Source organism: Pristis pectinata, chromosome 27, assembly GCF_009764475.1.
Source record: "Pristis pectinata isolate sPriPec2 chromosome 27, sPriPec2.1.pri, whole genome shotgun sequence".
Lineage (NCBI taxonomy): Eukaryota > Metazoa > Chordata > Chondrichthyes > Rhinopristiformes > Pristidae > Pristis > Pristis pectinata.
In genome coordinates, this window is record NC_067431.1 from 23,945,856 (window position 1) to 23,969,219 (window position 23,364).

The window sequence follows — 23,364 nt, forward strand, 5'->3', positions numbered from 1 at the left end:
GCATGGCATGCCCATCACTGTGGCCTTTATAAGGGATTATGCATACTGTCTCCAACAGAAACATACCCAGTCCATAGTCTGCACAGGGGTAAGTTAGTATAGTGATTAAATATTCAGAGGCCTTGTGTATTGATCCTGAGACATATGGTCAATCCTGTCATGGCAGTAATTAAATATTTTTTTGGAATGAAAGAAAAACTAGTATTAGTAATGGTGACTGTGAAACTGTAAGATTGTCATTAAAACCCAACTGGTTGATGGATATCCTTCAGGGATGAGAATTTGCTCTGTGGACCGACCAGTGGCTTGGCTGAGCAGCAACTTCTCCATCCCGTGAACTAACAAATATAAAAAATCTGATTTACAAAGCTGGAGATTAAAATTAATACAAATAGCTGGAAGAACCATTTTTAACTGAGGAATGCATGTTGCAGCATTGGAATCCAACATTTATACAATAAAATCGCAGAATCATTATGATGTAGAAGGAAGCCATTCAGCCCATTGTTTTCAGGCCAGTTCTTTGCAGAACAGTCTATTCCCAGGCTGTTTCCCCACAGTCTCCAAGTCCAAAACCAATTTTCTTTTAAAATCCCTGATTGACTGTTTCAACCACCCTTACGTGCAGTGAATTACAGTTCATAACCAATCTCTGCATTAAAAAAAACTCTACTCTCTTACCCACCCTCCCCATCCCGTGACTTTTCCCCATCACTTTGTGTCCCTGATCTTTAAGCTTTCTGCCAATGGAACAATTTATCCTCACTTACCTGGTCTAAACCTTGAACACCTACATCAAGTCTCTTCTCAACCATTTTTGTTCCAAAGAGAATTAGCTCAGATTCTTGCGTCTAACCTTGTAACTAAAATCCAATATTTCTGGAACTATTCTAGTCAATCCCTTCTGCAGAGCTTTTATATTCTTTCTAAAGTGTGTTCACCAGAATTGAATGCAATACTTCAGTTCTGGCATAACTAGTATTTTATAAAGATCAAATGTAATCTCCCTCCTTTTGTACTCTGTGCCTCTATTTATAATGCTTGGAATCCCATTTGTTTTACTAATCACTCTCTTAATATGCTCTGCCACTTACAAAGGCTTATGCACCTGTAGACTCAGAGCCCTCTACTCCTGCCCACACTTCAAAACTGTGGCATCTAACCCATGTTTTCTTTGCACGCTCTTCTGCCAACACGTATCACTTTACACTTCTCTATGTTAAATTTCATCTGTCACTTGTCTGTCCAATTTCCCAGTCTATCAATTGCAGAATATTATGGTTTGCTTCACCTGCTTAACACCCCTCCAAGCTTGGCGTCATTTGCAGATATTTTAAATTTTATGATATTCAAGTCATCAATGCACATCAAAAGAAAGAGTGTGATCCCAGCACTGATTGCTCCAGTTCATCACCCTCCCCTGAAGCCAGAAATTGGAGAACATAAATTGCAAGAAATACTCAACATGTCAGGCAGGAACTATGGTGAAAGTTAGCATCACATTGACCTTTCATCCAAGTTGGCAGAAGTTAGGGAGGAAACAAGTTTTATGCTGCAGAGAACGAGGGAGACAAGAAACAGGGAGGTCTGTGAACGACCCCTCCTTTATTCTTCCCCATCACCACATCTTGGTTTTTAATCTTTCCGTCTCCCCCCCCCCCCCTTTCTTTGCTCCATAAAAGATGGTTTACCTTTAACTTTTCCAGTTCTGATGGAAGGTTATTGACCTGAAATATAATCTGTCTTTCACTCTCCAGAGATACTGTTTCACTTGCTGGATATTTCCAAATTTTTATTATGAATTGTTTGCTTTTAATGGCTTTTGAGCAGTTTCAGCCCTATAGTAATTATGGTATAGAATTTTACCAAACAGAATCCGTAATATGCGGAAAGTTTATTGTCACCACTGTTCAATTCTGATCAATGCTGAGAATTAATGTGTTTTTAAATTTCTTGCTAATTTTATCTAACTTTAGGACATCCTGTGTTCCATGAGGCAGATGTTGCTTCATCATCAGTGCAACATGCTGAAGAGGGAACCTTTCACACTACATGGCTGCCTCAGCCGTCTTCTGCTAACCTACAGCCGATACCACAGTGGTCTCCTTGCCCCAATTACACCTCGCACGATGCCGTAAACTCATCCTACATGCAAGATATGTGCATGCAGCCTGCCTGTCCCAGCTATGCAATGGTGGGGCCCCCCTCAGTGATGTCTTACAGTTCGCAGCCATTGCTGAGCAACTTTGGAGTGAATTGCCAGGTAGGACATGCTTGGGATTTTCATGTGCTCACACAAGGGTAGAACAAATGGGATACACTTTTGATGCCTTGCCAAAGTCAGAGTCCATTCAAGTTTATTGTCATAGGCATACATACACAAGGTATAAGTGCCATGAAAATTAGCTTTTTACAGCAGCAGCACAGGACATTACAAACATGACAAACGTGAGTTAACATAAACTTAAGTTAACGTAAATTATACATAACTTACATAGAGTCGTATAGCACAGAAACAGGCCCTTTACCCCACCATGTCTACGCCACCTGTTTTACGGATCTGCATTAATCCCATTTACCTACATTTGGTCTATAACCTTCTACGCTTTGGCAATTACTCGTCTAGATACTTAAATGTTGTGAGAGTACTTGTCTCCACCACCTCTTCAGGTAGTGTGTTCCCGACTCCAACCATCCTCTGTGTGAGAAAACTTCCCCTTGGATCTCCACTAAACCTCCACCCTCTCACAGTAAACCTCTGCCCGAGCTCATTTAGGAAAGCAATTCTATTGCTGCAAGTTGCAGATCTGATTCCCTGCACTAAGATGACCATTTGTCAGCCTCAGGAGCAGGAGAACAGGAATAGGTCAATTGAGCTGGATCATGCATTCTCTTAGGCGGGTCACTAATAGGGCTACAGTCATAACAGCTCCACTCTGTCGGAGTGAACATGGAGTAAAACTTCTCACAGTCCATTCAGTTCACCTTGTGCATCTGTGTGTGGAGCCACTTTTATTTTTGTGACATCATCCAACCCCTAGAGGGAAGTGATAATACGATCACAACATTTCTTAAGGCAACTATGCCTTTTAAAGGATGACGTCTTCCCCTTGAGTATGTATGAAACATACACAAAACATGGTCAAAAATAGTATAACAATACAACAAAACTATGTACCAAACACTTCATAATGTTTAGAGACATAAGAGACTGCAGGTGTTGGAATCTGGAGCAATACACAAGATGCTGGAAATGAACAGTCTCGACTCGAGACATCGACTGTCCATTTCCCTCCATAGATGCTGGCTGACCCACTGAATTCCTCCAGCATCTTGTGTGTTACTTTATAAAGTTCACCTGTCACTTTTGTGAATGATGCAGCTCAGTTTGTGCTGGAGTATCAACAATAGACTGTAATAGGTGGGGCCTCCTGCACCAAATCAGATTCAGTTTAAGAGGAGCAACTGGTGGATTCTTGTGACATTCTTGACATTACGCATCTTCCTTCACTGTGTCCTCCAATCACTTTCTTGTCCTGGCAACCTGCTTGATATGAGATAAACCTGGGCAGTTTTTCAGAATGAATGCTCATCTTTATGGCAAACAAACTACTCTGGATCACCAAAGAACTTTGCCTCTTACTCATATGGAATATTGATAATCAAAATGGTGAAAGGTTACTGAGGACTAGTGGGAAAATGGAACTGAGGCTACATCGGATCAGCCTGGCTGCAGGGTCTCAGAGGCCTACTCCCCGTCATGTCTGCTTCATGTATGAGGAGCATTTGATGGCTCTGGGCCTGTACTCAGTGGAGTTCAGAAGGATGAAGGGGGATCTCATTGCAACGTACCGAATATTAAAAGGCCTGGATAGAGTGGATGTGAAGAAGATGTTTCCATAAGTAGGAGAGGATAGGATCTGAGGACACACCCTCACATAAAGGGACGTCCCTTTAGAACTGAGATGAGGAGGAATTTCTTCAGCCAGAGGGTGGTGAATCTGTGGAATCATTGTCACAGACGGCTGCGGAGGCCAAGTCATTGGGTGTATTTAAGGCAGAGATTGATAGATTCTTGATTGGTAAAGGGGTTAATGGTTATGAGGAGAAGGCGGGAGGATGGGGTTGAAAAAACATCAGCCACAATTGAATGGTAGAGCAGACGCGATGGGCCAAATGGCCTAACTCTTATGGTCTTATGGTTATTCACAGTGTGTCATCGTCACATTCTCCTTTCTATCCATGCTGAAAGGTCCTGATCAATATCCCTCATTTAACCAACACCATCAAAAGTAGATTATTATCATTCACCTCTGTTGTTTATGGAATCTTACAATGTATAAATGGCACATTTTTCCACATTTTTCTACTGACACTGAACAAGAGTTTAATACCACTACAACGTTTTGAAATATTGATCATATTCTTGATATCCTTTATTCTCTGGGTTCTATATGTAACTTTTAAAGAACTAATGTTAATTGGAGTACTGCGGCCATTCAGACTTAGTGACACGTTTATCCAGCTTTGTATTTAGGAGACAGAAAGTGAAAACTTCAACTTGACTCCTTATTTTCACCTGGTCAGACTTCCTGTTAAAAGCGTGCTCTGGGTCAGCACAAGTTATACATAACTAGGGAGATCCCATTTGCAAAAAGCATGGAATTTTAATACTAAATATTGACTTGAAGGCATAAGCAAATTATTAGGTGAAAATATTTTCTTAACAGATAAGGAAAATGATTTCTAAAAACACAATTCAAAATGGTGAACTTTGAACCTATGATTCCAAAATCTATTGTTGTTACAATTGTTATTTCCAATGTAGATAAATGACTAGCAAGCAGAGAGAAAAAAATTGTCAGAGTAGGCTGGATCTGCAAATAAAGATAACAGACTTATACCTTCAAGGTACTTCACTCGAGTTATCAATTTTAATTTGAAACCAAAGGTCAAAAGGAGATAGCAAGGTGATTGGCCTAAAGGTAAGTTCTAATGAAATGTCAAAAGAGAGGAAAGAGAGGTAGAGAGATCTATGAAGAGAATTCCACACTTTGGTGTCTTGAAGCAGGAACATACTGATAAAGTGTGTAGAAATCAAATGAGCTGTAAAATGCAAAGTCCTAGGAAAGAATAACAAACAGCAGCAATCTAAGCCAAGGGCTATTGTTCTACTGAATATGAAGCAACAAGCAGATGGGATCAGAAGCACTGTTAAGGCATCTCACAGCAGTAAGCACAGCAAACAGGATCTGTTTAAGCAGAGGAAGTCACTTTGGTTTTGCAGGGAACAATGGTCCGATCCCAGCAGGACTTCTGTACACTGAGAACCAACGTAGACTTGATGGGCTGAATGGTTTCTTTCTATGTCACAAGAAAAAATGTAACTGAACCAGGAGTTAGAATTAGAGAGGAGAGGGGAATACCTATGAGTAATGAAATGGGTTTAGAGGAGCATTTGAATATTGACAAAGAGTTTGCTCAGGAACGATGTTATAGTGATAAACATTCATACTTTAATTACTTAATGCAGCAGTGGATGATTCATGGAATGAGCTGACAGGAAGGTCACCAGGCACTGAGTGTGTTAATACGTACAAGAGTAAGTTGGATAAGTCGTTGGCCAACAATTTGTCGTCATGGTCTCCCAGACAATAGGAGTAGGCAAGTGGTCGTGCACTCCTTTCGTCCATAGCATCGTCTACACCATGCTGTGTGATCCAGGATACTGAAAACTAAAGGCGGAGGGGCGGGGGGGGGGGGGGGGGGGGTGCTTAGATCCTGAGTAAATGTCATGCAGAACAAAAAGTAAGAAAAAGTGCAGAGGACGTTCACCAGGTTGATTCCGGAGATGAGGGGGTTTAGCCTATGAGGAGAGATTTAGTCACCTGGGACTATACTCGCTGGAATTCAGAAGAATGAGAGGGGATCTTATAGAAACATATGAAATTATGAAAGGGATAGATAAGATAGAGGCAGGAAGGTTGCTTCTACTGGTAGGTGAGACTAGAACTAGGGGACATGGCCTCAAGATTCGGGGGAGTAGATTTAGGATGGAGGAGAGGAGAAACTGCTTTTCCCAGAGAGTAGTGAATCTGTGGAATTCTCTGCCCAGGGAAGCAGTAGAGGCTACCTCATTAAATATACTTAAGACAAGAGTTAGATAGACTTTTGCATAGTAAGGGAATTAAGGGTTATGGGGAAAAGGCAGGTAGGTGGATCTGAGTCCACAGCCAGATCAGCCATGATCGAATTGAATGACAGAGCAGGCTTGATGGGCCAGATGACCGACTCCTGCTCCTATTTCTTATATTCTTATCACATTACAGTGATAAAAGTGTCAGAAGGAGAAAGCTGGGACTGATTAACTGTTAGATAAAGTGAGGCTGATCCCATAGATTTAATCAGCACATTGAAACGCTGATTAAAAATTTGCTGGGTTAATACTCCCTCAGTGTTTTTGCAGCTCAGCTGAAAATAATGTCAACGTGTACTTTTTATCCACCTTTAACCTAATAAAACGTCCCAACATGTTAAACCAAGCCACATTGGAAAATGTTGGGGCAGAATTGTAAAGAGAGGTAGTTTTAAGGAGTACTCTAAAGGCATAAAGGGAAATGCCAATATTTAGCAGGGAGTTCTCAAGCTTAACAACCAAAGACAGATCCAACCAGATCAATTCCTGTTCCTGTGAACCTCAGCTGAGTGCAAATAAGGAAACTGAACTTTTGAACTGCTTTAGAACAAGAGTTAAGGCTCTTGATTTTGTGGATAAGCTTTGGAAAAAAAATATAAGGCTAGATTTTTCCGAGTGTTCAAAAATGATAAGGTAGCTGATATTGCTATTTCATTGATGTATGTCACTGCAATATACAACAGACAAGGAGATGGAGTCTGCCTCAGTAAGGTCCAAATTTGTGTCATTCAATTATCTTTCGAGTTGCAGATGCTCGCAAATTATGGTGCTGTGATTTAGGTTTTATTGATCTTCAAACAGATTGCCAGTTGGGACTGGAGACACAAGAGACTGCAGATGCTGTAATCTGGAGCAACACACAAAATGCTGAAGGAATTCAGCAGGTCAGGACAGTCGACCTTTCGGGTCGAGACCCTTCATCTGGACTGGAAAGAAAGAGGGGAGGTTGCTAGTATAAAAAAGTAGAAGGAAGGGGTGGAGCAAGAGCTGGCAGGTGATAGGTGGATCCTGGTGAGGGGGCCAGAAGAGGGAGAAGATCATTCCCACTCTGCCCCCTTCCCTCATCACCTGGATCCACCTATCACCTGCCAGCTCTTGCTGCACCCCTTCCCTCCAGCTCTTTATACTTGCAATCTCCCCTCTTTCATCCAGTCCAGATGAAGGATCTCAACCTGAAACACCAACTGTCCATTGCCCTCCATAGATGCTGCCTGACCCACTGAGTTCCTCCAGCATTTTGTGTGTTGCTAGTTGGGATTCTTTTCTTTAGAATGGAGTTGACTGAAGGGAGTTGTAAAATTATGGGGTAAGTAGAGCAAATAGGAAGGAGAAATTTGCCGTAGCAGAGGAGTGAATAATTAAGGGGGATAGTTTAAAGGTACTTGGTAAAAGTTTTCTCGAGGAGTTGAGAAAAACCTTTTCCGTTCTCACAATTGAGTATCTGGAACTGACAGCCTATTTTAGGAAGGAACCCTCACTGCATTTCATAAGTAATTTGATGCAGATTGATGTGCTGTAACCAATGGACTTATACACACAAGGTAGGAGTAGGAATAGGCCACCTGGCCCCTCAAGCCTGTCCCATCAATCAATATGATCATGGCTGATCTAGTCCAGGCCAGAGGGAGAAAGTGGGATTACCTCCTTTCCAACCAGTATGGACATGATGGGCCAATTACCTCATGTTCCACAAATTTCTGTAATTCCATAGATTTCAGAACCAATTTATAATGCATACACACCACAATGCTGCCCATTTAGCACAAACATGACAAAGGATTAATGTCTACGCTTTACTAATTTTACAAATATAAAGATATTAATGCAAGTAAGTGCAGGTATTTTAGAAAAGGACTTTCATTTATTTAGCATCGATCACAGTCTCAGGACGTCTAACGAGTTTTACATCCACTGATGAGCCTCTGAAATGTAGACACAGTTGTAACGTAGGAATGGCAGTAACTTGTTTATACACAGCAAGGTCCAACAATGAGCAATAAGTTAAAAGGTCAGATTATCTGGCTATTAGGGACATTGATTGAGGGTAAAACATTTTTGAGGAACTGGGGGTGCGGGGGTTGGGTGGGGGCAGGTGGTAGTGAGAAGGGAGAACATGGCTACTCTGAATTGGTACCACAAGATCTGTTGTGCCTTCTGAAGAAGGCAAGCAGTGACTCAGTGTAAAGCCTCATTTGATCAATAGCTCCCCCAACAGCACTGACTTGGAACTGCATTAAGTCAACAGGCCAGGTTGCGTCTGAAGTGGGATGAATCTTCAGTCACCTACCCAGTGACAATTGGAGCATGGCTAGTAATCCAACAGAGGATAATCAATACATTTATCAGTGACACATAGCTATGTTTTGAAGGGAACTATCATTTGATAAAAGCTTTTGTTTCTCCACAGTCAAGGACCCCAACACCGGCTGGTATTCCACAAATGGATCTTTCGGATCAGCAGCCAGCACTCAATCATTCTTCTTGGAGCCAAGCCCTTTCAGCTCTACCAACATCAGGGGCACCATGTCAGACAAACTCCCTGCAGTCTCTGCCATCCCAGTTTGTGCCTCTAAACGTTTCTATCTCTGAGCCAGGACTTCTGGAGCTGGAGGATGCCAGGAGAACCATTGCAAGCATGGCCATTGAGAAACTGCTGCAGCAAGATGAAGACAATGACACGTATGTTACTTTACAATAGCAGTGGAAAACAAAAAGGTCTAGAATGAGTAAGAGTGAGGTGAAAATACAGAAAGCCACAGCAGTATTACTCTTTAAAGGGGGCTATCAGAGAGTGTTTGTGGCACGTAACTCCTATTGCTAACATGAGATCTTGTCACATTGCTTCTCACATTATAATTTTCAATAACTAGATTAAATGCAACGATTTGAAACTAGGTAGATGGACCTCTTGGTGTTTGCTACTAAATATAAGCCCTACATTCCTAAATTCCTATTTTACGATTGTTCATTTAGAAATTGGATCAACGGTGCTGCTTAAGAGTTAAAGCAAAACCAGCAGCTGTATACCATTAGCTATGATCAACATTGGTATGTCAACAGCAACTAGACCTACATATTGCATGTTTGATAATTGTCTGTCAGATATATTTTACCAAACAACAGCTTTAAGGAGTTTCCTGCTGTACATGCAACAATCTGTCACTAGCATTGAAAAGCACTTACTAACACTTCACATTTAACATTCAGCACAAAGAGTAATTTTAAAATGCCCCAAAGGTGCGTTTCCATTGTCACTGGTCTTGATTTAGTGGAAACTGCATGTTTCAGACTGACTGTCCTCTGTATTTCTTATAGTGGGAGGATTTGAATTCATGTAATGCACTTAGTTGCAGCAAATGATGATCTTTATAGGATGACTTAGATATTAGCAATTTCTTTTTAATATAAAGTATTATTCCAGATTAAACCCCTGCCAAACTCCAGCCAGAATTTGTTTAACCAAACTTTAAAAAATCTCTAAGGCATCAAATGCAATTATGTTAAGAGTTTATAACTAAAAATCACTAGTTTAATTTCAAAATAGAGAAGTCTTTGGCCCATGAAAATTAGTGAATAAGTTGTTATTTGTTGTCCTCACTTGAACCCATGCAACAATTCTTCCCTGGAAATTGAGAACCATACAACAACAGTATCTTGTTCCAAGAAAACTTCAGTCATGCACCACTTTTAGAGATTATTTGAAAAGCAAATTCTCTGTTAAAGTTTTCAGAAATATTCCACCAAGCCATTTTTGGAATGAAATGAAAAGTGAGATATGCTTCAAATCCCCATCTTGATAAAAATATTTCTTGATAAAAGTGTTATTCAATCCACATTTCATTGCTCAGCACACCACCATCCCAGATTATGTAAACTGTCTTTCACATGGTAGTCACTCACAACAAGAGGAGATTGAAAAGTGTTTAGATTTCATAGCAACTGAATATCCAAACTCATCTCCATTAAATTTATCATGAAATAGCAGCTAAGTGTTCTATTCTGCTTTCAAAATTGAGTTCTATTGACTATGTTGGAATCAAATTTAGAAAGCAAAGTAGAACACATGACCTAGGCTATTTAGTGCTACCTACCTGATTGAATTTCTAGGCTTCTTCATGCTTATAAAGAGAAGATAGAAAAGATTACGAGGGAGAAAAGAATAGGTTCTATATTTGATTAGGGAGGTTCACATGGAGCATAAACACCAGCAGAGATCAGGTGGGCTAAATGGCCTTTTTCTGTGCTGTATATTTTTTGTAATGGTATAAAAATAGCAATGATTTGTTATGTTTTCTGTTTGAATTACCAGGGTTAACTTGATTTGGAACTGTAAATAGGATTTATCTTTGAATGCTGTATGCTCATTAAAGTAATAGGACTAAAGGAGGAAAATGTTTCTCTACATACCATTATTGTATCTCATTTCTTGAAGTTCTAACTGTGTGTGCATTTGGTTTTTGACACAATGTGGTGAATTTTAAACAGCCCAGAGGTAGATTAGCTGACACTGTACTTAAGAATACCTGTTGTTGCAAGCAATGAGAAATTGACCTTAAGAAGTCTCCACTTTATTGGCTTTTTCAAGTCTATGCCATGCACCCACCGCTGATGCATCTGTGATATATCTGCTTTCAATTACATTTTATGTGTTTATGATTGAAGTCATATTCTCTGTTTTGCCAGTTGTTCCAAGGTAATCAGTAGTGTGAACACAATGATGTACTGCATGACTTAATACTTTGGGAAGTTAATATTTTACATTATGAAGAAGCTCATGGCAGTCTTGAGATTAGGGTACATGTTCAGACAGGTGCAAAGGAAAGGTGGCTTTCCCTTCTCTGGCCTTTGTTTTAACAGATCTGAGGATTTTTTTAAATTTCTGAGCTTTCATTTTTCTCTCTAATCAGGAAGGAATGGGGATCCACAGCCAATATCACAAAGATGCAGTGTACTGGTGGACCACAATCAAAATTTGGTCCAGGACTGACTCCTCCCAAGGCAATATCCCCATTTCTAGATTGCTCTTTTTTGAGCTGACGCCTTAACCAAGATCTGAAACCTACACTGAGGAAGTTAATATACTGATGTGCCAAAGTTTCTGTTACTTAACAATAATGAGCTTACAGCCATCAATAAATCAAATTCAGGCTAGACTTCTTTAACCCAAAAGTAGATAAAAATGCATAATACTGTACCATAAAAAGAGGTTGTGGCAAACAATGTGGGTGCAATGAGAGGGAATCTCGACTAAACCAGGGAGGAAAAGGAGTTGGAGAAAGTTACAGAAAAGGACTGGAGTAACAAAACTCTGGTTAGACCACACTTGGAGTACTGTGTCCAGTTCTGCTTGCCTCATTACAAGAAGGATGTGGAGGCATTGGAGAGGGTGCAGAGGAGATTTACCAGGATGCTGCCTGGATTAGAAAGTATGGATTATGAGGAGAGACTAAAGGAGCTAGGTCTTTACTCATTGGAGAGAAGAAGGATCAGGGGAGACATGATAGAGGTATACAAAATATTAAGAGGAATAGATAGAGTGGACAGCCAGCGCCTCTTTCCCAGAGCACCAATGCTCAATACAAGAGGACATGGCTTTAAGGTAATTGGGGGGGGGGGGGGAGAGTTCATGGGAGACGTCAGAGGGAGGTTTTTCACCCAGAGAGTGGTTGGTGCATGGAATGTGCTGCCTGGGGTGGTGGTGGAGGCTGATACATTGGTCAAGTTCAAGAGATCGTTAGATAAGCATATGGAGGAATTTAAGATAGAGGAATATGTGGGAGGAAGGGGTTAGATAGTCTTAGGAGTGGTTTGAAGGTCGGCACAACATGGTGGGCCGAAGGGCCTGTATTGTGCTGTATTGTTCTATGGTTCTATGGTAAACTTGCATGGAGAAAGCATAAGGTGGACCAAATGGTCTGTTCCTGTGCTGTGGCCTTAATGTAACTTAAACCTTTGTTTAAAATGCAAGTGTTCTTTTCCTCTGAAAATCAAAAAAAAACTGCAAATGCTGGAAATCTGAAATTGAAACAGAAAATGCTGGGAAAACTGAGCATGTCAGACTGCATTTGTGGAAAGAGAAATAGTTAACATTTCAGGTCCAGACCCTTCATCATACCTGAGAAAGAGAAACATACATTAGTCTAGGTAGCAGAGAAGGTAGGGGAAAGAGATGGGTGGAACAAGGGTGGATACGCTGAAATAATGTGGAAGTTAAGATAAGATTAACTTTATTTGCTTGTATAATGTGTTGCCAATGTTATGTAGTGTCAGTAGTTGCTAGAGTCAATAATCAAAGAGGAAATAACCAATCGCTTAGAAAAGCTGGATGTAACCAAACTTATCCAACATTGATTTATAAAAGGTGAATCATGTCTGTCAAATTGGCTCCAACTCTTTCAAGATATGACAGGGCGAGTTTATAAGGGCAATCTGTAGATTTAGTGGATTTAGATTTCCAAAGGGCATTTGATAAGGAGCCACATAAGGGGCTGGTGCATAAATTAAGAGCCTAAGGTATTGGAAGAATTGTGTTTGCATGGATTGAACATTAGCTGTCAGATAGAAAGAAAAGCATTTACTCCAAATGTGTCCTTTTCAGGCTGGAGGGATGTAACCAGTGGAGGACCCCATGCATCAGTTCTTGTTTATTATTTGCACTAAGACCTGGAGGAGGGAACGAAACGTTAGGTTTCGAAGTTTGGCGATGATACAAAATTAGGTGGAGGACATATTGTGATGAGGCCATTGTCACTCAGCAACAGGATATAGATAGATTTAGTGATTGGGCAAAAACCAGGCCATTGGAGTTTAATGTGGGGAAGTTTAAAAGGAATCAAAAGATGAGTTATTATCTAAATGGAGAAGGACTGCAAATGAGTGAAGTCCACAGGGATCTAGATGTTCTAGGGCGTAAATCACAAAAAGTTAGCAGGCAGGTCCAACAAATTGTTAAGAAGACAAATGGCATATTGGCCTTTATTGTAAAGGTGTTGGAGTTTAAAAATGGGGAACTTTTCTTACAGTTGCAAATGGTGTTGATGAGGCCACAGTGCTTTGGCAAGGACAGTAGTTATTACCCATACCTAATTTCATTAACTGAGTAACTTGCTGAGCAAGTCAAAGGGCATTTAAGAGTTGAACATAACGTTGCATGCTCTGGAGCCAGATTCAGACTAGATAAGGATGGCATGTTCCCTTTAACAAACAGATCTTATAATGAAGTTCTAAGGACAATTGATACTGACTCCATTACTAATTCTGAAATTGATAGCTTTAGCAGAAGAATGCGTAATGCTGTAGAAAGTGGTTGCAGCAAACAACGTGGATGTAATGAAAGGGACTCTCGATTAAACAGCAGGGAAAAATTAAACCATTGTGGAATTAAGGGACATAGGGAATTAGATCACAGACCAGCCACACAAACAGGCTTAAAAGACTAATGGATACTCCTCTTTCAACACAGCTCCATGTCTGATATTATTCATGCTAAATAATTTTTTTATATTCCAAATTTACTTAACTGGATTTGAGTTTCCCAGCTGTTATGGGGCTCTGAGGATCATTACTCCAGGTCTCTGGATTTTTTGGTGAACAATGCGAGATCTCACTCTGATTCTAAATAATTGGGAATGCAACACAAACAAACGAGAATATGGCTTTAATTTATCTGATCATAAATAATATATTCCTTTTGAAATATTTATAGATGTGTTTGTGCTCCATGTAAGATTACCCTTGGTCATGTGGACCACCTGTAAAAGCCAATAAATGGTGTGTTATCTTGAGAAATATGTAAAGTGAGACCAAAATAAACACACATTTGCACACAGCTTTCCTTCAGTCTCATGAATTTTTGGCTCAGTGAAGAGGAAAATCAAAGTAAACGATTATGGAAAGTTAATCCATCTCAATATCAATAAGTTTGCAGACCTGAGGTGTAGCAGTTGCAGAACTCACCTGTAGCAAGAACAGCAGCTGGGGAATTTAAATTTAAGTAAATAAGTAACTCCAGAATAAAAGGATGGTGTGGAGTAACCATGAAATTACCATATTGTTGTAAAGGTATATCTGGTTTGCTATTCTCCTCCAGGAAAGGAAATCTGCCATTCCTAAAATGGAAAACCTGAAGGATAATGCTCAAATGATTAATACCTGAGCCACCAATAAAATGCATTGGTTTCAAAAGTTCTGAAGGTTGAACACATGGCTCAATGAGTGATGGGCAGATAGAGGTTTCAGTTCATGGGTCATTGTCATACAGTCATAGAGTCATACAGCATCCAAACAGGTCCTAGGGTCCAACTGGTCCATGCCGACTGTGATGCCCAGCGAGCTAGTCCCATCTGCCCATGTTTGGTCCATAGCCCTCTAAACCTCTCCTATCTATGTGCTTATCTAGATTGGCAATAGGATTGGACACAGGCTTCACTTAAATTGGGTTAGGAAGGGATGTTCTGGGAAAGCAGTACCTAGAGTTGTAGAAAAGACCTTACAATTTAAAAATAAGGTTGTGCTGAGGGAAAAGTTATGGATATAAAAAGTCAAGGTAATATCAAAAGTACCACAATGATCACTGATAAGCTGAGTATAAGAAGAAGCAACAGAATTTATTGATAATAGGGCAACATTGATCAAACTCAATTCTCAGAAATATGATAATAATCTAAAATTAAAAGCTCTGTGTTAGAATACACAAAAGAACACAAGAAGATAGGAGCAAGAGTAGGCCATCTGCTCTCTCAAGCATTGCCCACCATTTAATAAGATCTCCTCTCCTGTGCCAATTCTATACAGCCACCAATTCCTCAGTATTTCAAATATTTATCTGACTCCTTTCCAAATAGTTCCAGTGATTCAGCTTCTACAACCCTTCAGGCTAGAGACTTCCAGAGATTCACCACCTTCTGAAAGAAGAAATTCCAGTGATTCCTCAGATTTAAATAGCCGCCCCTTTATCTTGTAATTATGTCTCCTCATTCGAGAATCTCCCCCTAGTGAAAACATCTTAACATTTATCCTATCAAGCCCCCTTAGGATCTTATATGTTTCAATAAGATCACCTTTCATTCTTCTAAACTCCAGAGCATGGAGATCTAACTTGTTTTAGCCATTTATCCCAGAAATTAGCCTAGTGAATCTCTTCTAGACTATCTTCAATGCTAGTACATCTTTTGTTAATAAGGGGACCAAAACTGTATACAGTACTCCAGGTGCAGCCTTATCAACATGTTGTACAATTGTAACAATACTTCCCTATTTCTGAACTCCAATTTGCCAAAGATAAGAGATAAACTAAAATTACTTACAGCCACTTTATGTCTTCAACTGGTTCACAATCATTTCTGATAACATTTGATGTGTATTATATATAACTCTGTTTTCTAAATGTTAATCTGTGGGCAAGTGGGTGGGAAAGATTAATGTATATTTTAATCATTTACTGTCATTTTAAATGTTAGATATCAACAAATTAATGGCATTTATAGAAAATAATTATTACTGTGCAAGTCTGATGTTAAGTTCCTTCAGCACACAATGGGTAGATTCATGTGTGCTTGTTAAGTTTTGTCATAGTCTTCTTGTAAACACCACAATTACATTTGACACTGTTCTCACTTCAACACTGGTTTACTTTGCATAAAATTCTTCTTTGCACGATCGAATCAGTGAATCATACTGCAGGAAAACAGGACCTTCAGTCCATCGAGTTCATGCCAGCCATCAAACACCCACCCAGACATCCCATTTTTATTCTCTCCACATTCTAATAGCCATATTTACGTTTTAAAGGAAAGAGAGGGTAGAATTTGACATGAACACATTAAGAAATAAATGACCGTGTTGTAAGATACAGAGGAGAATATCGTTGACCAATTTAAAGGGGTTGTATTGATACACGTTATTGATGGTGGGAGTGAAAGCCCAACAGAAGCTCAGCACTTCAGTAAAGCGGATTCAGGAAGATCAGAGAGCATGTCACCCACATCTGCTTTCATGATCCTGGCAGCTGAATATCTGATCTAGGAGTGGGTGGTCCATCTTCCTTCAACTATGACAGAGGCAGATCTGTAGAAAGAAGACAGAAAATACATCAAGTAATGGGAGTGTCATCTCTCAAAAACATAATTTGCACAATCTTAATCATCATTCTTGAATCTATCCTTATCCCATAGTCATAGGGATACGTGATAACCTTCTTCCAAGTTTCTATCAGCAGTGCCCTTAGAAAGCTGCAAGGAGGTGCATTAGAGCTGCCCTGTCAGTTCCTCTTTCCATGCGATACATCCACTCTTCATTCAATTCCTCTCATAAGACCAGTGGAGACCAGTCATGCGGTGAATAGGAAGAACACATCGCTTTAGTCTTTAATGCCTCATGCTGGAGTTTCTGTGCACTGCACAGTGAAGAATTTTTTTAAAGGCAGTTTGCCCATCCATCAGTCTCAAAAAGGGAAACAAAGGAGGCAATCGGTCTAACCTGTAATTGTATGATTTATTCTCTTGCAGAATCCTCCACATCTACGCAGCAAAAGGTATGCGGGAGCACGCCTATGCGGCCGCTGAACGAATGCGTGAGCTCAGAAGACTTGATACAAAAGAACACAGAGGAAAGGTATAAAAATCTTAACGCACTCAAAGCCAACATCGAAAAAGTCAAAGTTTATGGTCATATATACAAGTACGTGTATGCACAGGTACAACGAAAAACCTAATTGCAGCAGCATCACAGGCACATAGCATCAGAGACACAACATTCACAAGGAAAACTTAAATTATACAAAATTATACAAGAAAGAACACAATTAGAACAAAAAAAAGTCCATTGTAGTACGATTCTCTTTAGTTAGCCTGTTTACTTGTAGAAATAATTAGAATTTATGGTAAATACACCTCAGAAGCACAACTTTTAGTCCACCTTAATGTTTATACTCAATACAAATCTCATCTTGTCTTTCCATATCCTGCTCTATCCCAGCTCTCAGGCTGGGAAATCTGACCACTGAGTGTGTGCTGGGTAAAACCTGGCACAACCATAACAGTCTCCTTCACATAAATGGGAGACCTCAGCTGCTAAGTTTTCAGTGTTTTAGTTGCAATGTGTTTTTTAGCGTGCAAAAGGATATTTAGTGCATTAAACATTAAAAAAAATGTTTGAACCATAGTTTTAACAGGACGCAAGTGTTAGAGAATGTAAGGAACAAGCAGACTGGACAGAGGCAGCCAGTCAGAGATTTCAGGGAATGATATGTGTGTTAATATGTAGTTATAATAAAGAACTACAGTTCCCAGTAGACAATGCAAAGGGTCACATGGGGGAACAGGAGGTGGCTGTAAAAAGAGAGGGAAAGCAAACCAGTCTGGTGTTGGTTAATAAAATGTTCAGATGTTAAACCCACGTGAAGTTTGTCTCTTGATGAAGAACAAACATAACAATATATCTTCCTCATATCCATTTATTCATTACTTCATCATGTACTTATCCAGCTTCCTTTAAATGCTTCTGTAATATTGATCTCAATGAGTCCCTATGGGAGCAATTTACAACTTCTCAGCACACTAAGAAAGGTTCTTTGCAATCCCCGGTTTGACTTCTTCATGACTGTCTGCAGTTTTTGTCCACCCCACAAGTGGCACCAACTGATAGATGAAACTTCTAAGATACACAGTTGTCCCGCACATACCTTATCCATGGGGATCAACTTGCTGCACAAGAGGGTCCACATCCCATTTGGCCACATTCTTCCATTGTAACAGGGCCAAGTGCAAAGTAATCAGGTCGCATTGTCAGAACATTCCCCACCCACAAAGGCCGCTGACAGACATAAACCCAAGCCCCAGCACTGTCTTGCCATATTTTCAATATTTCCGAATGTCCCTATTAAAAATTAAATAAGCAAAGCAATTAAAATATTTTAAAAAGATATTAAACATTTTCTTAAAGAAATTAAAATATGAAATAATCTAAAAACCCTTCCAAATCATTACAAATATGGCAGTAAACACAAATAATTTTAAAAAATGTCTTACCTTCCTCAGAAAAGTAAAATCTCCATAGGCTCAGACTTTGCATTTACCTTGGCCTAGGTTCCATAAGTGGAATTTCCAATATAAAGGCTGGACAATACCAGAAAAATCACGCTCAAAGCAGTTCATAACTTTAAGTACACCTATTGGGTCTGCCACTTCTCAGCCTTCTCTTTATACAGAAAACCAGCCTAATAGTCCTTTCCTGACTGGCATTCCCTTGCATTTTTGGTACTTATAAATTTTTTTGCATTCTCTCCAGTATCTGTGTGTCCTTTACATAATATGGTGATCGGAATTAAACAGCGTACTCCTGCAGACTCAAGAGACTGCACATGCTGGAAATCTGGAGCAAAAACAAATTGCTGGAGGAACTCAGCAGGAAAGTGACAGTTAACGTCCAGATGAAGGGTCTTGACCAGAAACATCGACTGTCCAATTCCCTCACAGATAGTATTCCTGCAAATGGGTCCAATGATTTTATTTTAATATGTAACTGTTTATCGATACTACCCACTTGACAATCCTGTTGAGTGCTACAGAACTACAGCAAATCAAAATAAAGAAAGATTTGCTTTATAGTGCCCTGCACAATCTCTCCAAATGCTTCACAACCAATCAGGTACTTTTGCAACATAGTCTCTGAGCTGAAACGTTGACTCTGTTTCTCCGATGCAGCCTGACCTGCTGAGTATTTCTGGTATTTTATATTTTTATTTTTATTTTATATTTCTAACTTCTGCAGTTTTTGATTTGCCCTTACTGGACTTTTTATTTACTATAAAAGCTCTTACACTTTTATGTGCCTCAATAATCTACTCCACTTTCTGTCTTGCCTTTCTTTACCAATTTCTTCGTCCTCCTTTGCTGAGTTCTAAAATGCTCCCAATCCTCTGGACTTCTGTTGTTTCTGACAACTTTACAAGACTCACTCTTTGATTAGTACTATCTTTAATTACTCCTGTCAGCCATGGATGGATTACATTTCCTTCAGGGTTTTAGTGCCTTAAAGGAATATACTTATTTTGGAACTTCTCTATTATTTCTTTAAATGTAAACAATTACCATTCCAACATCCTACCCTTCAATATATTCTCCCAATCAGCCATTACCAACTATCCTCTCGTATCTTCACCCTTAATTTTTATAGAGTTAGGAACCTAATTTTACACTGAACCATATAACTTTCAAACTCACAAACTCCCTGCAGTGTGGTGACCAGAACTGAATTTATACTTGACTACAGAAGTTAAGAGGTGGTCCAATTAAAATATTTAACATTGTTAAAGGATTTTATGGGTTGATCAAGAGGTTACTTCTTCCAGAGGGGAGTTCAGTATCAGGGAGCTTAACAAACTTGGAGCGATACTATACAGGGACCTTATCAGGAAACAATTCTTCACACAAAAAATGATGAAAATCTAGAACTCTCCATCCAAAATGCTACTGAGTGTAGGTTCAATGAAAATTTCATAACTAAGATTGATTTTTCCTTAAGATTATTTATGGAAAAGGAACTCCAAGCCAAATAAATAAGGTAAAGGTACAAATCAGCTGTGAATTAGATGAATGGCAAATAGGCCCAAGACACTAATTGACCTTCTTCTCCTGTTTGCTGCTATTACTTGTACCTTCTTGTATTGCCAACTATGCATTTTATGATGTTCCTAGACACCCCTATTGGTTGCTGTGGTAGCTAATCAACCTCTGATTGTACGAGATCTGATTATGCTCGGTGCTGATCTGAATGCTGTTGATGACAAAGGGTTAACTTTTCTCCACCTGGCTGCTACTTATGGCCATCTGAGCATCATTCAGGTAAGCCTATCCATTTGCTTGATTTTCTTTAAAACATAGGCTATGTCTAATGCTATCAATTACAGTAATTCATGCTCTTAAATAATGCACTTATCCAGTGTTCCAGTTGAGTACATTCACCATGTCTCATATGATAAGGTGGTAGAATTAGACACTTACAATCTGGAAGTGTGGACATTGCAATGTGTTTGTGCAAAGTATGCACAGTAACTTATGCAAAATAACTTAGTGTATTGATGGAGTGTTGGTTTCCTTCAATGGACTTATTTGTTGTTAGCTCTGCAAACAGTGCAGTGGTGAACCAAAGAATTTATGCCATGATGCTGTAATTTACTGAACTAGATACTGGTTAGTAAATGGAGACAGATGCTAGAAACTAAAGCCTTCTCCTCTTTATATTGGCCATCTCCCCTGTCCACTCTCAGTCCTGAAGCAGGGTTTCTGATCTGCCTCAAGTCTCAGATGTTAAAACACAAGGGAGTGAGGAATATGGAGAACTGAATCACCTGCATGTATTGTACCTGAACAATAAATTGGATAGAGTAACGTCAACGTTTTTAAATTTGTTCCTTCATAGTATGTGGACATTACTGGTAAGGTCAGCATTCTTGACCATCATAATTACCCCTGATCTCAGAAAGTTATTTCAGAGGGACATTTCAATGAACAATTAAGCACTGGAAGTTTCAAAAGTAAATATGTCAAGTGTGATTCAAACACATCAAAGCACATTAGAAAGTCTTGTGATCCAGGCAACTCTGTTGCTACCTTCCTTAAAACCTTATGGCAGTATTACCAAAATTCTTTCTACTTCACAGCAATCAGATTATGAGGTTATTTGCATATTGGCTGACTGAAATATTCCACACTGTAAATACCCCCAAGGACACCTGGGTTTCCATTAGCAACAATCATGCAGTGGCTGCCAAGAGATAATAATTTTAACCAGCACTCCCTTCAAAACATTGGAACTTCATCTGCATATTTTCATGGTTGAAGGGTTTTGTTCTAAGTTATTTTTGCCAACATTTATCAGCACGATATGTGAAAAAAAACTTAAGAAAAGCTACAGAAATGTGAGCTGGGTGTGATGAATTTTTTTAAATATGATCTTTCTTTTGATCGCTGGCTACCTTGGTTGACCTAGTGAGTAAAGGTCTGGTCTGATCTGAGCTGGACTTGAAGCACACAAAATTTGGGATAGACTTTGACCTGGAATGCAGAGCAAGTAAGTACGTGCCTCTGATGAAATCCAGTTGGAGTTTGTGATCAATCTCACAACAAAAAAAGCAGAGAACTGCCTGTGCTGGCTGATGGCATTAGAGAAACGTGCCATAAAAACAGAAAATGCTGGAAATAATCAATAGGTCAAATAACATCTGTGAGAGAAAAATAAATATTTTGTGAAAGGCACATTATTGTTTGGCTAACTTGATAAAGAACATAATGCAACGAATGTTATGTATATGAACTTTCAAAGATGTCTTGTACTTATGGCAAATTAGAGTTGCTTGCCAAATTGAAACCCATAGAAATAAACCAGTAGACGTATTTAATGGATTAATTAGTTAAGCATCAAAAAGCAGAGAATAGAAGTGAACAGTCGTTATTACGAAGTCTGGTGATATTCCACGTGGACTGGTTCTGGTCCCAGTGCTCCTTTGATATATATACATGACTTGGGTATTCACACCATAATTTCAACGTGTGTCAGTACCATGAAATATGGAAATACAGTTAAGAGCAGAGGGTAGAAAGAGTCTGCGGATGGACCTAGGCAGACTGGTAGGATGTCCAGACATGCAGCAGAAGCAATTTTAATACAGGGGTGAGTGTAATAATGAAATTTGGCAGGGAGTTTTAGACAGGAAATGTAAACCAAATGGTGCAACTTTAAAGTATGCAGATAAATGAACACTAATCTTAGAAGATGGCAGGACAAGTTGAGATATTGTTCGAAAAGCATTTGGAATCCTTAGTTTTAGTAACAGAAGTACAATGTACGAAAACAATCCTAAATATCTCTGGTTAGGCCTTGGCTGGAATATATCCATGCACTACATTTCTAGATGGACATCCCGTGTCAATCTTTGCAAGTGGATGTTCCAGAGTTGTCACCATGGAGATTTATTGGAAAGATACCAAGGACTTATTTATAGTGAGAGATTAGAGAAATTGGTGATATTCTACTTAAAGCAGCTAAGGTTAATGGGAGATTTAACAAATTCATGAACAGTTTTAATAGAGGAAATGAAGGAAAGTTGTTTCCGCTGACAGAATGCTACAAACAGCAGAGGTTTAAGTTAATTTTAGAAAAACCAGAGGCTACGCAAAGAGAAATATTAAATCTCTCTTCATTCACTAAACCCAAAATCTCTGGAACCGTTGTGGTGAATCTTTGCACACTCCCTCAGCTGGCATGTCCATCTTTTCTTCATAAGGGTGGTGTGGTCTCACCAAGGCCTTGTATAACAAGACTTCTTTACACCCCTTTCTTAATCATTTTCTGATGAATGTTAGCAGCTGCTCTCTTAATTGCCTGTTGCACTGTTATGTTGGCCTTCAATGACTTGTGTATAGATATATCCAGGTCCTTTTGAACATCAACACTACCCAATCTCTCACCACCTAATAAATACTTTGCTTTGCTGTAATCTGCATCATAGTGAATAGCCTCACATTCTTTCACATTAAATTCACCTGCCATGTTCTTGCCTATTCACTCAGCTTGTCAATGTTTCCTTGAAGAGTTTTTGAACCCTCCTCCAAACTCATGATCCCAAATATCATCAGAAAACTTGGAAAAATTATATTTAGTCCCTCAACCAAATAATTGATGCAGGTTGTGAATTGCTGGGGCCCAAGCTACAACCTATGTGTTATACCACTCGTCACACCCCACCTGACTGGGGGCAATCCATTTATTTTCACTCTTTGCTTTCTGTCCAATAATTATTTCTTAATCCATGTCACCATATTACCACCAATTCCACATGCTTTAACCTTGTTAATCATGATCATGTGCGGGATCTCACTGGGAATCTATCTTATCTACTGTATTAGTCATATACTCAATAGATGCTGCCTGACCTGCTGAGTTCCTCCAGCACTTTTTGTGTGTATTCCTCAAATAACATCATCAGATTAGTGAAGTGTGCTTTTCCTTTCACAAGTTCTTGTCGGTTCTGCTTAATCTTATGATCCTTTACACGGAGCTTTACTAAAGGGTAAAGATTCCACCATTTACCCTTATATCAATGTTAGACCAAAGGTGACTCATTTAGTATGTTTTTCTCCCTATTTTCTAAAAATATTGGGCTTACATTC

General features: G+C 39.3%; 1 protein-coding gene across 1 annotated transcript in view; it reads left to right on the forward strand.

Moving 5' to 3' along the window:
* Nucleotides 1-23,364, forward strand: part of LOC127583600 (NF-kappa-B inhibitor delta-like) — a 93,606-nt gene that overhangs the window by 52,814 nt on the left and 17,428 nt on the right. Inside the window, exons 4-7 of the mRNA XM_052039722.1 lie at nt 1,977-2,263; nt 8,604-8,875; nt 16,702-16,807; nt 19,891-20,037. Of these exons, the coding sequence (XP_051895682.1) occupies nt 1,977-2,263; nt 8,604-8,875; nt 16,702-16,807; nt 19,891-20,037 (812 nt within the window). The remainder of the gene's footprint in view (nt 1-1,976; nt 2,264-8,603; nt 8,876-16,701; nt 16,808-19,890; nt 20,038-23,364) is intronic.